The 16,896-nt window shown below is 40.4% G+C and overlaps 2 protein-coding genes across 2 annotated transcripts; one reads left to right on the top strand and one right to left on the bottom strand.

Moving 5' to 3' along the window:
- Positions 1-1,612: 1,612 nt before the first annotated feature.
- On the bottom strand, positions 1,613-3,702 carry LOC143862288 (uncharacterized). Its single transcript, XM_077373308.1, has 2 exons — positions 3,227-3,702; positions 1,613-2,643 (listed from the first exon to the last, which is right to left on the bottom strand). The coding sequence occupies exons 1-2, from the start codon at positions 3,626-3,628 to the stop codon at positions 1,987-1,989; spliced, it is 1,059 nt and encodes a 352-aa protein (XP_077229423.1). The 5' UTR covers positions 3,629-3,702; the 3' UTR covers positions 1,613-1,986.
- Positions 3,703-9,550: 5,848 nt separating this feature from the next.
- Positions 9,551-14,993, top strand: LOC143860788 (uncharacterized). The gene is made up of 3 exons (XM_077371603.1): positions 9,551-10,474; positions 14,231-14,403; positions 14,717-14,993. Exons 1-3 carry the CDS (start codon positions 9,704-9,706, stop codon positions 14,847-14,849), a joined length of 1,077 nt encoding a protein of 358 aa, XP_077227718.1. The 5' UTR covers positions 9,551-9,703; the 3' UTR covers positions 14,850-14,993.
- Positions 14,994-16,896: the final 1,903 nt, after the last annotated feature.

Raw genomic sequence — 16,896 nt, 5'->3', positions numbered from 1 at the left:
TTATAACCTCCATTTCGTCCCTCTCTCTAACAATTTTTCAAAAGTATGCCCCCCACTGGCAATTCTGTATTTTGATGTCCCCAATTGGCAATTTTTCCTACTATTAATTTCTTCCGCTTAAGATTGTTGGCGGATCCTTTTTTTTTTTTTTTTTTGTTACCAAACAAGAAATGAAGTGGAAGAGGGAAATGAAATGAATAGAGATCTATTTTCACTATGGAATTGGGATGTTGTATCTTAATGTGTAATTCTTTTATGGACTTGCATAGCACATGTTTTAGCTTTTGTAAAAACCGGATTGTAGAGAATGTTTGTCTTAAAGTACAAAAGATTGATAACGCCTTTTCTCCAACAGCTTAAGCTTTTGGAGTAACTGGTCGTTTCACATGTTATCAGAGCAAATGCATGAGTTCAAACCTCCTTGATGGCAAAATCCACGAGCAATGGCAAAACCCAAAAGAGGGGAAGAACATAACTTGGATGCTGATGTTAAAGAGAGAACTAGCTCTGGAATTCAAGAGGAGGATCGTATGCATGGTTATTGCTGAACCCAGTGAGACCAGCATGGTTGTGTTGGAGCTCAAGAGTGTGCACAATCCTGACGAAAACAAATGTAACGATGTGGCTGAGATCATACCCCAAAGGAACATAAGCGACTCTAGTCGCCTATGGAGTGGGATATTAATCAAAGAGAGTAAAGAGTATTAAAACTCCTTAACAAGAACACTAGGTCTTCTACTAGGCCGGTTAACAATAGAGGTAGTTAGGAATCCTTGTTGGAAAGGCCTCCAATGTCGATTTTGGAAATCTCATAGAATGCATTGGTTGATAACTTAATTTCAGCTCTGATATCCAACAGGGAATTGACATGCAAACTACCATGGTTAACGGGAAAAAGATGGAAAAAAAGAACATATAAGAAATGCTATAAAGAAGCATCACAAATTCAACAATTGTGAGCAAATTGATCAGAGAAATAAATTTGTTACTGCAGCGTTATCGAGCTTTATTGGTTTTGTTCCCATCATCTATGTAAGTTTCTTGTTTACAAGTATATGCACGGAAGGAGATAATTTGGCAGTAAGAACCTAACGCCCTGTTTGTTTTGGATTTTGATAACAGATTGTGAGACTAAAACTAATTATTGGATCCAAAATTAAATGCAAATTAGGGTCTAATAATCAGTTTTAGTCACACAATCAGTTCTCAAAATCCAAAACAAACACGACCCAAGCAGTAAGCAAGGAGCAAAAAAAGAAAAACTATATATGCAAAGTCTTGGTATTCAGGGCCGGAGCCAGGAATTTACACTTGGTGGGGCCGAACTAATTTACACTTGGCTGCAATGGTCATTTGGGGGGCCATGGCCACTAAATTAACTACAGCATGCATGTATATCCATGCATTATAGAAGGATTTGTGCAAGTCATGGGGGGCCATGGCCCCCGTCATGCTATATGTGCCTCCGCCCCTTATTGGTATTGCTAGACTTAATTGGAAGAACAAAAGTTAAACTTCATGGCTAAATCTTAATACTGCTCAATTATTAATCGGAGTATAATTTATAGATTAGGTTTCCAATTCATAAAATAAAGAAAAAAGTACATACACAGAGAAAAAATTCCAGCTCCGGAGTCAGATTATTAAATTAATTAAAAAATAGTATTCCTCATTTACATATTCCTACACGGCGTACATTGATAAATTCGCACGTGCATTCTCCTTTTTTCTCCCTTTCCAAAACAAAAACACAAGGAAAAACAAAAACAACAGAAAGGTTCGCAATGGAATTGAACACGCTATCATTCACGCCGGTGTCCACGGCCTTATCCTACACCCCCGCTCTACGATAACGAAAAAAATCAAATGAAGCGCTAGAATATTTTAGTCATCAAACGGGTTCGTAGCGTACGATAAGAACGCGTACGTATACCGGTGCACATTAGCAGTCAGAGTCCTTTTTCCCCTCATTCCGAATCATTTTGGCTATATTCTGAAGGAGCGACCATCGTTAACATCGGATGGGCTTAGATGGACCTTCCCTGCTCCGGCGGGCTTCTTCCTCGGGGCGAGACCACATGAAATGGAACACTCGCACCCAAACGAATCACCAAAGCACGAAAACAAACCCCCTCCAACATCGGTGTTCCTCCGCCGGTGCCGGTGCACCTCATTATCGACCGTTGCCGTCGTCGCCGCTGATGGGAAACTCTCGAAACCACGGTGATCATAAATCGGCGGAAGCTCCGTCCGCCACCTCTCGAGCTTCGTCTTGAGATCCTCCGTGGCCATACTCCAACCGTCCAATACCGAACTATCCTCCTCCGAATACAACTCATCGACACCCTTCTTTACCACTGACGGTGGGCCCACCACTGGACCCACCGACTCGGACCAAACAGACCCGCCTTTCGCCGCGAATTCGGACCCTTCCACGACGGATGTGTGATCATCGGCACCCATTTCGGACCTTATATCGCTCTTTGTACGACGAAGTTGTGGTTGTGTGGTACTGTGGTTAGGGTCGTGGTGTGACTCGCCCATGAGATTACGGTAACCGAGTGCAGGAGTAGGGAAGTGTGAATAGAGTGGCATGCTTCGCATTGACCCGTCTAGAATGGCTACACCGATGTTGAGGATTCCCTGATGTTAGGAGTAATTAGTATTGAAGATGAACAAATTGTTTAGAGAAAAGAAACAGAAATACTCAAGGCAAGCCTAAAGACTATAATTTCCACATGGGGCTACCATTGAAATAAGTTCCGAGGATACTCCCATTTCACAAAATAGCAAGGGAAATGATTTCAGGACAACCATATTTTGATACATGCGCTCATGTATCTTGTCTTTTAGTATTTAATTATCTCGTAAGTGTTTTTTGGAACCGTAACAACCCTTTTACAGCTCTTTATGCTTTTTGGAACCGTATGTCCGTGACAACCCTTTTAGAGCTGTAAAAGGGTTGTTACGGTTCCCAAAAAGCACTTACGAGATAATTAAATACTAAAGGACAAGATACGTAAGCGCATGTATCAAAATATGTTTGTGTTGAAATCATTTCCTAAAAGTAAGTGTCTCTTTCAAAAAATCTCATTTTTCTATTTTACAAGATGAAATATTTTAATAATATCGAACACGGATACCATTTCACAAAAAATGAAGTGTCTCTTTGAAAAATCTCAGTTTTGTATTTTACAAGATAAAATACTTTTAAAAAATCCAACACCTGAGGCCGGCCGGAGGGGCGACGGATTTGTAATGCAACGAATCGAGTGCCCGACGGGAAGGGTCGGGAGGAGGGAGGTTGAGGGGGAAGGAGATTGCTGAGTAGGACGCGGACGGTGCCAACATGGCTGTCGCGGAAGCAACGTAGAGCGTAGATTTCGATCATGACAGCGGAAGTTTCGGACCGGAGGAAGAGATCATCGACGCGGAATATGAATTTGTCGTTCCATGTGGGGTCGTTGTGGCCATGTTGATCGACTCGGGTGGAGAGTTTGCGGTCGGCGTGGACCCACGCTACCGCATATGTGCGCATGGCACGTGAGACGGGAGAGAGATCTTGGGCAGAGATTATGTTGATTTCCAGGAGCTGGAATGGAATGGGAGGAGGAAGAAGGTACGTCATGGTCGGCGCCCCTCCCCTCTCCCCGGTCAAAACGAGGAGGAAGAGGATAATTGAGAGAATAGAGGGACCTGAGAAGAATTATATTGAAGCTGGTTTTATGGAAAGGTAGTTAAGTTTTTAACCGTGGGTTTGGTTTAGACTGACAGGTGGGGTTTGTCTAATTTTGGTGGAGTAGAGGGAGAATTTACAGCTTGGCCTTGCTGTAGAATAGGAAACTATTTATTACAACAAAGAAAACAACTAACATGATTCAGGCACAAGAAATGTGCTGCTATGAGGTAAAAATAGAGACGTTGAAGCTGGAATATTAAATTTTGGCTACTGATATTGGCACTACGTACCTTTTTTCGATAATTGCAACCTTGTCTTTTCTTTTTAAATTGGCTAGCGAAAGCTTTTTGGGAACTGTAATAAACCTTTGGTAGCCGGTTAATTATTAAAAGATAACGTGAGTTAGTGCAATTATCAAAATATGGTAGTGCCAATATCAGTAGCAATAATCTAAGATTGAACAACAATGACTGTACGCAGGTGCAGACTTTCATGGCCATTGATCGGGTGGTCCATCATAGCAAAATCAACTTGGGCTAAATCAGACGCGGAATGGAGATCTCATTTCCAACATTAAGGGTTGCAAATGCAGTGGCTTTAAGACATCTTAAAGGGCATTTCTTGATCATGCTTGATCAAAGTTATAGGATTATCTGATGATCGTGGGATCAAGGGAAATAGTCCTGATTTGCGATGCCCAATAATTTTCATGGACCGATCGCCCGTGCAGGCAAGCCAAGTTAATCATTTTTCTTAACGAAAACAAAAACAATGTTTATAAAAGTTCTTTTCTTTTATGAGTTTTACACTCAAATTATCATTTGATTTAGGATGTGCTCTTTGGGCGTCTATGGAAAATTTTCTTATAATCTTGTTTAAAAATAATTTTGAAACTACACACTAGCTTAAAATACAGCGGAGGGAATATTGTTTGGGTGATCCAAACCATTCATTTGATTGGCCCTCACATAGATAGGGTGTCCACAAAAAATCAACTCCAGAGGATCATCCCAACCCTACAATTTGTTGAGGTAAAATGGACGTCTATCAACCTTCACAAATCTATCCATTTTTTGCCTCCACGTTTTGAAGGGTTAGGATGATCCTATGAAGTTGATTTTTTGGGAACACCCTATCTATGTGAGGGCCCATCAAATGAATGCTTTGGATCACCCAAACAATGTGAGCCCCACTGTATTTTAAGCTAGTGTGTAGATAACTTATCTACACCCATGTGTAGAAACCGTTTTCTATATTTATAAATAATGGCTATCATAGTTTTGGAAAAAAAAATATTATTAATGGCTTTCTAAGTTGCATCAATATCCTATTTGCAAATAAGATCAAGTTAGAATTAGGGCGCTGATATTCCCCCCCTCCCCCCCACCCCGTCGGCTGGCTAACGTATTCCCACCATTTGACCGGTCTCTCTCTCTCTCTCTCTCTCTCTCTCTCTCTCTCTCTCCACACACACACAACAGGAACAATTGGTGGGCCCAACAGAAACCTTGGTGGAATGGTGGGCCCATCTTTGAACAACGTAGGCCCCGCCCATACCACACCATAGGATAATCCAAACTGTCCATTTGATGGGCCATAAACGTAAATAGGTTGCGTCCCAAAATATATTTCCATAGGCGGATCCTAGCCCTCCGATCTAAATAGAAACTACATCTTATGCAACCTCTATAGATTGTAGGGTTGTGATCATCCTACGGAAATGATTTTTGGGGCACAACCTATTTACATTGTGGCTTGGATCATCCTATGGTCTGGACGGTACACTTCATTTTCAAAAATATGGGTGGGGCCTAAATTGGTACGAACCACACCATAGGATGATCCAAACCATGGACGGCTTGGATCATCCTATGTTGTGGACGTTACGCTTCAATTTGAAAAAATATCGGTGGGGGCTACGATTGGGCCTTAATGTTAGTGTACGACCAACTCCATAGGATTATCCAAACCATGGACGGCTTGGATCATCCTATGTTGTGGACGGGCCTTAATGTTACTTTACGACCACAGGATGATCCAAACCATTCATTTGATGGGCCAACCCTTTTGGGGGCTCAACCCATTTACGTTATGGCCCATCAAATGGATAGCTCGGATCATCCTATGGTCTGGACGGTACACTTCATTTTCAAAAATATGGGTGGGGCCTAAATTGGGCCTTAATGTTACTGTACGAACCACACCATAGGAGGATCCAAACCATGGACGGCTTGGATCATCCTCTGTTGTGGACGGTACGCTTCAATTTGAAAAAAATCGGTGGGGCCTACGATTGGGCCTTAATGTTACTGTACGACCAACTCCATAGGATTATCCAAACCATGGACGGCTTGGATCATCCTCTGTTGTGGACGGGACGCTTCAATTTGAAAAAAATCGGTGGGGCCTACGATTGGGCCTTAATGTTACTGTACGACCAACTCCATAGGATTATCCAAACCATGGACGGCTTGGATCATCCTCTGTTGTGGACGGTACGCTTCAATTTGAAAAAAATCGGTGGGGCCTACGATTGGGCCTTAATGTTACTGTACGACCAACTCCATAGGATTATCCAAACCATGGACGGCTTGGATCATCCTCTGTTGTGGACGGTACGCTTCAATTTGAAAAAAATCGGTGGGGCCTACGATTGGGCCTTAATGTTACTGTACGACCAACTCCATAGGATTATCCAAACCATGGACGGCTTGGATCATCCTCTGTTGTGGACGGGACGCTTCAATTTGAAAAAAATCGGTGGGGCCTACGATTGGGCCTTAATGTTACTGTACGACCAACTCCATAGGATTATCCAAACCATGGACGGCTTGGATCATCCTCTGTTGTGGACGGTACGCTTCAATTTGAAAAAAATCGGTGGGGCCTACGATTGGGCCTTAATGTTACTGTACGACCAACTCCATAGGATTATCCAAACCATGGACGGCTTGGATCATCCTCTGTTGTGGACGGTACGCTTCAATTTGAAAAAAATCGGTGGGGTCTACGATTGGGCCTTCATGTTACTGTACGACCAACTCCATAGGATTATCCAAACCATGGACAGCTTAGATTGTCCTATGTTGTGGACGGGCCTTAATGTTACTTTACGACCAACTCCATAGAATGATCCAAACCATTCATTTGATGGGCCACAATGTAAATAGGTTGTGCCCCAAAAATTCATTTCCATAGGATGATCACAACCCTACAATCTATAGAGGTTGCATAAGATGTAGTTTCTATTTAGATCAGAGGGCTAGGATCAGCCTATGAAATGATATTTTGGGACGCAACCTATTTACGTATATGGCCCATCAAATGGACGGTTTGGATTATCCTACAGTGGTATGGGCGGGGCCTACGTTTTTTAAAGATGGGGCCACCATTCCACCAACGGTTTCTGTTGGGCCCACCAACTGTTCCTGTTGTGTGTGTGTGAGAGAGAGACCGGTCAAATGGTGGGAAAGTGACGTATCATAACGTTTAACGTTAGCCAGCCGTCGGGCAGGGGGGGTTGAATATCAGCGCCCTAGAATTATCTTATTTATAAATAACGACTAGTTTTGTCGGCATCAAAAGGGGGGCCGGTAGTCATACTACATTACTAGTTGCTTTTGATCTTACCGATAGTTGGAATCCAAGCTTAATATGATCAAATTAAGTGTTCACCCCTCAAATTGACCAATTAGAATATCCAAACCGTTCATTTCTTGGGCCCCAACGTAAATATGTGAATAAAAATCATCTCGATTGGATGATCAGAACCCTCACCGGACTATACTACGAATAAATTTAATGGGCATGAAAGGGCATTATTCCCAGTTTTGACAATTCGATAAATCAATCAGAAGAATACTTCCCACGTGTTCGATATAGCCAAAAAAAAAAAAAAAAAAAAGAGTCCCCATCTTCACAACTCACAACCAATTTCAATTTTGCTAGTTGCATCTTTCTTCTCCAGTAAATGGCTAGAGAAAGGTCCCGACTCATCAATTTACAAGGCGTATGGTGCACCACGTGTTCGATCGAAGTCACACAAGAGAATTTTCTATTTTCTTTCCATGTGCGTTTGTGAGTATCTTACCTTCGAAATGCGTCAAACTCGTCACAAACTGAACTTTCCTGGAATCAACCTCACCTCTCCTTCTCCTTCTCGCCACCTTTCAAACCGTGTTTCTCCTTTCCTCTATAAGCCCCCCTCTCACCCTCATTTTCTTGCCCGCTCGCTCGCTCGCTCGCTTTTCCTCTCTTTGTTTTTTGCAAGGTTTGGCTCTCTTCTCTAATCAGTATGACTCTCCTCTCTCTCTTTATTTCTCCACTTTTACTGGTTTAGATCTGGATCATAGAAAAACGACACATATCCTCCTCCTTTAGAGGGGTGCGAATTATCCTATATGGGGTGTGGATTTATCATTGCCAAAATTTAAATGCACTGTTTTTGTGTTTCCATTTATTTTTACTACGTTTGTTTTTTAACTAATACCGAATTAAACTCGAATTTATCCCCTCCCCTGTTTTTTCGCCAACGCATGTTCTGCTAACTATGGTTGGGAATTTGGGATGCCTGAGGAATGCTTTTGCTAACCATGGTTGGGATGCCTCTGGAATGCTCCCGGGGGTCACTGTTTAAGTGGGTCCCACCGTTAATTGATTTGAACAGTCCTTTCTGGGCTGAATCTCCTGTGGCTTTAAAATCATTGATAATCATCCTATCCTAAATCCAAATAGCATGCATTTTTTGTGGTCAGACATTCATCTGGAAGAATGCACGTTACTGGATATTAGGATTGATGATGGGAGATGATATCGGCACTCCCATTTTCAATATCAGCACGCCAATAATGCAATATAACAAGCATGTTCTTATTTTACACAGTATAGTTTTTTTTATGAGGAATGCTAGACTCAAGGGAGCCCTTGCAAAAATCAAGTGAAAGGGCTCCCTTCAATCTAGCATTCCCCTTTTTTTATTTACTTTTCATATTTTTCAAGTGGACGGCTCAGATCAATCGAATGATGAGGCATGGTTCAATACGGGTGGGACCTCAATGTAGTACAATGCCTTGCGCCCACTACAACATAATGGGTCGCACCCTTGATTGATCTGAACTGTACGCTTTGTACACCTTGTTTTGGATCTGCTACAAAGACTGTGCAGATCAACTGTTCACATTTAATGACAAAAAATACACATTATTCAACGTCAGATTCCCATGGTTGGCGAGATATTTGGGTTAAAGAATATCTAGACCAAGTCCTCTCAAATGAACGGTTTAGATGAATCAAAAGTGGGGCCCACTATTGCTCTAACAGGCTGGGTATTTTGTCCCATCACATGAAGAGCGTTGAGACGCCTCTTTCTAAAGAAGCGACGTGCATCTTTCTGAGTTTCTGTCATTGTCAGATATAAATATAAAGAAATATATAATATAATATAATGAAGATGATATTTTCACCCCCCTGCATTACGCATGCGCTCCCATTACTCCGTGATTTGACATCAAAAAGCGCACTTTTCACGTCAAATCAGGGAATAAAGGGGCGCATATGTAATTCGGGGGGGGTGAAAATGTCATACCCCATCAAAATGATATCTTCACCCGCCTGCATTTACCAAAACGAAGGGGATGCAAATGTATAAGACAATTCCTTTTTGTGAATTTATCACTAACTGTTCAACGCGGTGGACTCGTGAACAGCAGGGAAAATCGCTTTCCAAAGTAACCTTAAAAAATCCCTTTTCATGGACTTTAGAGTATATACAGCTAACAAATTGTGTCTACCGAAAGAATATACACTGTTGAACCGGTGTATACGATAAATGGTAGCACACACTGTCCTTTATCTAGATATATGGATTGCTAGCTGTATGCCTTTCCCTCAACCGTCGGTTTCTAGTTTTTTTTTTAAATAGATACTCCTTTATTTTAGCGACTCTTCAAAAGAAATATCTTCTTCAAATACAGAGAGATTGATTCTAACTTTGCTACCTTTTGCAAATTCCTCACAGCTTTCAAGATGTTGCTAAGAAGCTCTTCAACTCCTGTTCTCGGATCCCTTCTCTTCTCCTTCTCGGAGAGTCCGAATAACTTCGAAAACAACAATAGACCACCTTCAGGCTCCGAAAATCTCAAGAAGATCTCCTTCCTCCATGGTACCCAACCCAGTTTTCATTCCATCTCTCACTCCATTGTTGGAATGTCCGATTTAGATAGAGAATCCGGTATGGGTCCGAGAGGGTTCAGAAGGGCCCGATCGGATGGGAATTTAGCGGGTCTTACAGAGTCCGACATTGACGAACTCCATAATCCGAACCCAACTAGAATTTCACGACGACCCAGTTCTGTATTGGAGACTATTCCTTCTTTTTCAGTGTATAATTCAAGAGAAGATGAAGAAGAAGAAGAAGAAGAAGAAGAGGAAGAAATTGGGTTGAGTAGGTGTGTTACAATTGGAGAGAATATCACATCTTTTGGAGGGGATTTTTGTTTTTCTAATGGGAAGATGGATTTGGTTGAGGAAGAATTAGAAGGGAGTGAAGAAATTTTAAGTATGAAAGGGATTGAGAGTCCTTTGTTTCTTGCAAGAGGGCTTGGGATTGATGTGGGTGATCTTGCTTTGGATATGAATTCAAGTGGTGGTGGTTGTGGTGGTGGGGGTGGTTTTTCTTGGGGGGATTGTAATGGTTGTGGTGATGGGTCCGATATGGAGACGTATTACAAGAGAATGGTGGAAGAAAATCCTTGTGATGCTCTATTTTTAAGGAACTATGCTCAGTTTTTGTACCAGGTGAGATTCATCCATCCAAAATTCTATCTCTTTTTTTTCTCATCTCTAAACAGATTAGTGATTTGGATCCTTTTTTGTTCTGACTGAAATAAATTGTTGTCTTTGAATATACTGAATCTTGTTAGTGGGTTACATCAAGAGCTTAGCATAGACATAATTATTGCTTGATTCGATTTGAAATGACAAAGTTATGCACATCTAAAGTTGGACCTCAGAATGAAATCCCCTGTGAACTATCACCACCGACTCCTAAGAGTCCTTTTTTATTTGGTCTTTTTTTAAAGGTTGGTTTATCAGTAGCTATATTAGGCATTAGGCAAGTTAAGAAGAGTTTGTTTTTATCTGGACTTCTAGAAGATAAGGCCAGAAGAGTTAGATTTTATCTCTAACTTGGTTGTGGTAACCAAGTGAGATTCAACTATCTTCATGTACTTAAATACTTCATGTACTTAAAGTCTTAAATACTCGAATAGTTGTGAATAAACGGTGGGGTGCGTATTTACGTTTCCAAACAGCAGACAGTGCTATTCACATTAGTTTGTTTCTTTCTTATATTCCAATAGTGTTTTCTTCTTCAAGATTAACCAAAGAAAGTTCACATCCCTAACTTACCCTTCAAAGAAAACAAACCATAACCCTCTCATCCAAGAGAATTTATGGGTGGGGACATAAATTTTACTTGATTTGGATTTGAAATGAAAAAGTTATGCACATCTAAATTTGGACCTGAAAATCTTCTAGAAATGTTTTGGGTAGAAATATTTTGCAGACAGGGTTAACCTCTAAGTTTGTGATTTCCCCTTTACTTGTTTCTACTGATTATACTTTTTTTATTAGCAATTTTTTAAGTCCAGACTTCTCATAAATTTTTTAAGTTATGCACGTCATTCTTTTTCAATTTTCATAGAATTTAGTGATGGAAAGTGATCAGGTTTGAAAATCCCTAAATCAAAGATCTTGATTAGGCAATGAAGCTTTACAGTGTATTTTACTACCATATGGTGTTCGTCTTTAATGATTTATATTGACTTTGAAGTACTAAATGACGTGGCCGCTACTTTTGGCTACAAAGTTAAAAATTAGAAAGTGTCCCAAGAATCCATTAAGTGCATGTAGTGGGTATAAATAGAGTTTCTTTATTTAGTTATTTGTTTCCTTCTATCTATTAGGTAGTTTTAGACGAATATGGTTGGTTGCCTTTTCTTATAATTTGAGTCTATGTAGATTTAGAAACTTAGTCATTTATGAATAGAAGTTAAGTCTAATTTAGGAATTGGCTTCAAATAATTTTAGAAAGTAAAGATTTACTTCGAGAAGAAGTTAGTGTTTTTATAAAAGCCTATGTGCAACGGTTGTTGCACAGCTCATGTTTGTTTTATGAAATAAAGAAATTTTGTTCTTTCTTAGTAGAGAAAGTTGTTTATCACGTTCTTCGTGGATTCGAAGAATAGCTCTTCGTGGATTCGACGAGCACCCTTCGTGGATTCAAAGGTTTATTCAGGTCGGTGTTGATATTGATCGACCTCGACTCGTTCTTCGCGCTTCCGGCTACGCCAGGTGGTATTAGAGCCCTGCTACGTTCCAAACATGGCTTCCCACGGAGAACGGGAAAATCAAGAAACCGTGACGGTGGCGATGTTTAACACTCTCCAGGCTACCGTTAATCAAATAGCGAAGCAATTGGCACGGTTTAATCCTATTGAGCGCAAGCAACCCCACATCGACGACGGTGATCGGCAACGGTACGCTCAAGCTCTAGGTCGAGTTCCACGCTCCGACCCTAGAGTTACATATTTTCCTAACGATTATTACTCTAGCGATGAGGAATTCGAAGATATCATCCATCCAAGGTATATCCGTGACTGCGCTCCGAAATCCGCAGTTCGTAATCGCGATTATTGTATTAAGGTGGATTTGCCCGAGTTTAATAGCCAACTCCACATCGAAGATTTTCTTGATTGGCTTGCAACGGTCGAGAGATTTTTTTAGTACATGGAAGTTCCTGAGGAGAAAAAGATGAAACTTGTGGCCATCAAACTCAAGGGAGGTGCTTTGGCATGGTGGGATCAACTACAACTCTCACGTACAAGAATGGGGAAGCGACCAATCCGGACATGGGCATGGATGCGTCAAATTCTTTGTGAGAGGTTTCTACCCATTGATTATGATCATATGACTTTTTACATGAGTCAAGCCGTGGTAGAGACACAGCAGATGGCAAAAGTTAAGGTGGCTTTGGACCTTCCTGTTGGGACAAGCAAGCCGGCCGAGGCATTTCCAACATAAGGAAGACGATGCGGAGATGTTCTTTCTACTTCGGCAACGACCAAAGTCCCATGTCATGATTCGTACGAGTCACAATTCGAGCAACAAATCATGTGCTACAAGTGCAACCAATTGGATCACAAATCCGATCTGTGTCCCCAAAGTGGTCGGCGTACTACACATCTAACCGTTGGTGACGATCTGAGGCAGTGTAATATAAAGGAGCATAAAGAGGAGCAAAATATGGAATAACACCTCATTCCTACCATTTGTGCTTCCAAGCAATACTTAGTGATGCATCAAGTTTTGTGTCCAACAAAAGTAGAGGAGGACCCCAAATCCTTTCAAGTGGAGCGACAATTATGTTTGGCACTAAAAGAATCCATTGTCAAATCAAAGAAGGAGAAGAAGAAGAAGCGAATCTACAAAGGTGTCAAAAAAAAGAAAAAGAAGCTCGTCGAGTCCAAATCTAAGTACAATACCGAAAGGGCCAACCGTCAATTTAGTAAGGTCTTTGAAGTTGGAGATTATGTAACGATATCAGCAATGAACTCGAGGTCGAGTTCTCTTCAAGTGGAGGGGAATGACGTGGCCGCTACTTTTGGCTACAAAGTTAAAAATTAGAAAGTGTCCCAAGAATCCAATAAGTGCATGTAGTGGGTATAAATAGAGTTTCTTTATTTAGTTATTTGTTTCCTTCTATCTATTAGGTAGTTTTAGACGAATATGGCTTGTTGCCTTATAATTTGAGTCTATGTAGATTTAGAAACTTAGTCATTTAGGAATATGAGTTAAGTCTAATTTAGGAATTGGCTTCAAATAATTTTAGAAAGTAAAGATTTACTTAGAGAAGAAGTTAGTGTTTTTATAAAAGCCAATTTGCAAGGGTTGTTGCAGAGTTCATGTTTGTTTTATGAAATAAATAAATTTTCTTCTTTCTTGGTAGAGAAAGTTGTTTATCACGTTCTTCGTGGATTCGACGAGCGCCCTTCATGGATTCGAAGGTTTATTAAGATCGGTGTTGATATTGATCGACCTCGACTCCTTCTTCGCTCTTTCGGCTACGCCACTAAATATACGTAAGTTGAAAGATACATGCTTTTTTACTAAAACTGATAATTCTGCCTAAAAGGATTCTTCTCTGATAATATGTTGTCTTTTAAGGATTCTTCTCTGATTATATGTTGTCTTTTAAGGATTCTTCTCTGATAATCTGCACTCCAGGAGGACTTTCTTTACATAGATTTTCCTTAAGTCTCCTTGTTGAGATCCCCTTTTTTCGTAGCAAAGCAGAGATAAAGCCAACAAAGCACCTTCTAGTTGGGACACAGGCTAAACCGATCTTTCTTTAGAATTTTAACTATCTGTTTCTCTTCATGTTCTGCAAATTGTTGCTTACATTGAAAGGGAATTGGCCATTATTCTACATTAGATCCCAAGTTTTTTTTTTACCTTTCGACTTTTACTAATGTGATTCCTGTTTAATGACAGACCAAGGGAGATTATCATAGAGCAGAGGAATACTACTCACGCGCCATTCTCGCAGAACCAGGTGATGGTGAAATCCTTTCACAGTATGCTAAATTGATTTGGGAGCTCCACCATGATCAAGAAAGAGCCTCCAGCTACTTTGAGCAAGCAGTTCAAGCTGCTCCTGCCGATTGGTATGTATTTCTTAAATTGATAATCTTCTAGCCAATGGGGCATGTGAACCAATTGTTTGGATCATTGATATAGATCATACACTTCAGAGTTTCATTCTACACTCTAGTTTATACACCAGATCATTCCCCTGCAACTCTGGTCGATTTCGGGAATTTGGGTTGAGCTTTTACTATCGAAACAGATCAGGTTCAGGTTGATTCGAATTTAACTCGACCCTGATTGCACTCCTATTCCCTGACTTACTAAATTCAATACTTGGTAACAGACCCAATTCAAGATCATTAACCAAAGTGTAATGTTTCTTGTTAACAGCATTGTTCATGCTGCATATGCTAGTTTCCTTTGGGAAACAGAGGGAGAAGATGAAGTTGGCGAAGTAGATCTGTCGCAAGGTTTCGTAGGCGCACCGATTTCCTATGGAGCTATGGCTTCTGCAAGCACTTAATCATGGCTTTGCAATGTTCTTATGTGAACCAACTTCAAGCTAGATCTTAATCTGTCACATAATCTCACATACATTATGGGAGAGAATAAAGGATTGTTCATTTGTAGAGAAGGTTCAGTTATGTTATTAACTTCTTTTTTAACCTTTTCTAGTGTAAGTGAATCTATTCGGACTTAGAAATCACCCTTAAAAGCTAGCTCTTAAGGGAAGGGTGCCTAAGTCCTTATAAGCCCTTCTACATCCATTCACTTTTTTATGTGGGATCTTTGCTTTTGTGTGGAACCCAAAACAATCTTCCCTCTAGACGGGGTTTACAACTCCCCAAGGATTTTCTCCATCATAGAGGGTGCCTAAGTTCTTATTTGCAAACGGGACAATAAAGTCACTTAAGGGTGTTCAGTCGAGAAGGATTTGCGCAACATTTGGCACACTTGAGGTAGTCATGGACTCATGCATTAGTCGTGAGCGACTTTTTTTGGGGAACTCTTGAAAACCTGTTAGCCGAAAATGCCCAAGCACTCCTCTCACGTGGTCTTAAGAATCCCACGACCCCCCCTTAGGAAGGTGAAGAGGAAAGAAAGAACCATTAATCAAATAGAAATTTTGAAATTGCTATTCGAAATTTATTAATGCCAAACTGACTCTATTGAATCGTGTATCCTCAAGTACTTGTCATGTATTAGAAAATCAAAACATATGTATATAATTTTGTTTTCATATTTGTTAGGTAGAAAAAGTTTAAAGAATTTTAAAAGGGAAATGATATCAGCACAAACAGGCTCTAAGAGAAAGTCTAAGGGGCCGTTTGGGGCCGTTTGAATACGCTGATTTTAGAATCCAGGTTTTTAGTTTGAAAACAGTGTAAAATAGTGTTCATAATCAAGCTGATGTGTACTGTCCTGACAGCGTTTCTTGGATTTTAAGTGAGAAATTCAGGTTTTAAAAATCCCTCTTGCATCCTGAGATTTTTAAAACCTGGAAATATGACAGGATTTGTTACTCTCTTGCTGACGGAAAGAAGGGCGAGAAGCTAAAAACGATGGCTAGTCTTGCCTCTTAGCTACAATTTGGAAGAAATCCCAGATTCTAAAATCTGCATATCCAAACGGCCCTAAAGATGCTAGATGATAGAGCTCTAGGAAGGGCATATGTATTTGGCATGTTGATGAAGATGGAGAAACGCACCATTGAAGGAGCAATAATTTCAAATTGGAAATCAAGTTCCCTTGGGTGTCATTATAAAAGGAATTTGCCAGGACCATGGCAGAAAGGCATATTTCAGGGCCGTCTGCTGCATGTGAGAGCAGCCACCTCAAATGAATTAAATGATTAAGGAAAAATCTGCTGACAAGTGAGCCGGTGTGGATTTTCTCACATGCAACAGCCGCAAATTGCCTTTTTGTGATGGTCCCTAGCAAATCCCTTATAGAAAATGACTCATAAGCCACTTAAGTGTAGGGGAGCCCACCCCTATTTTAGTTAGAGATTTTATTATTTTTTATATTTGAGTCTTATTAGGATTAATAGTATAGTCCTAGTCATAATAGGAATAGGGGTTTAGTCTTTGTCATAATAGGATAAGGGTTTTGGCTTGTCATAATAAGATTAGTGGTTTTATTTTCTCTATAAATATATGGACTATGGCCCTTTTTTTATTTTCGAATGGAATGAGAGTTGATTTGCACCCAAGCTATGGTAACGTCCAAAGCCAAGAAGAAGAACCTAGGTAAGGTCCCTGGAAGCAGTCATCGGGTAATCCATCAATCACCACATAGAATCTATATGACATTTTGAAGCCTTTTTAAAGGCCAAGAACTCTACTGCTACCATCTCAACCCTTATAGTCCCTTCCTCTTAACCATTCAATGTCCTAAACCCTACTGTAGTTTACTCTATAACCTGTTGTTCTTAAACCGCTTCCCATAGTTTCCATAATGGTGTAACAGCATCAAACACCTTGTGACATACCTTGTCACGCACGTCTGATAATTCAATACATACCGCATTTCACATGTAATTTATAAAAGAGTAAAGGGGTTTCTGCGCT

The sequence above is a fragment of the Tasmannia lanceolata genome, unplaced genomic scaffold, assembly GCF_043159265.1.
Source record: "Tasmannia lanceolata isolate RefF3 unplaced genomic scaffold, GAP_Taslan_0.1 ptg000037l, whole genome shotgun sequence".
NCBI lineage: Eukaryota > Viridiplantae > Streptophyta > Magnoliopsida > Canellales > Winteraceae > Tasmannia > Tasmannia lanceolata.
This window is presented reverse-complemented; position numbering and strand designations above follow the sequence as displayed.

Coding starts and splice junctions, on each gene's coding strand:
- LOC143862288 (XM_077373308.1), bottom strand. CDS start 3,628: ATGACGTACCTTCTTCCTCCTCCCATTCCATTCCAGCTCCTGGAAATC. Junction 2,644..3,226: donor GCCCCTCCGGCCGGCCTCAG/GTGTTGGATTTT, acceptor TCCTAACATCAG/GGAATCCTCAACATCGGTGT.
- LOC143860788 (XM_077371603.1), top strand. CDS start 9,704: ATGTTGCTAAGAAGCTCTTCAACTCCTGTTCTCGGATCCCTTCTCTTC. Junction 10,475..14,230: donor ATGCTCAGTTTTTGTACCAG/GTGAGATTCATC, acceptor GTTTAATGACAG/ACCAAGGGAGATTATCATAG. Junction 14,404..14,716: donor CAAGCTGCTCCTGCCGATTG/GTATGTATTTCT, acceptor TCTTGTTAACAG/CATTGTTCATGCTGCATATG.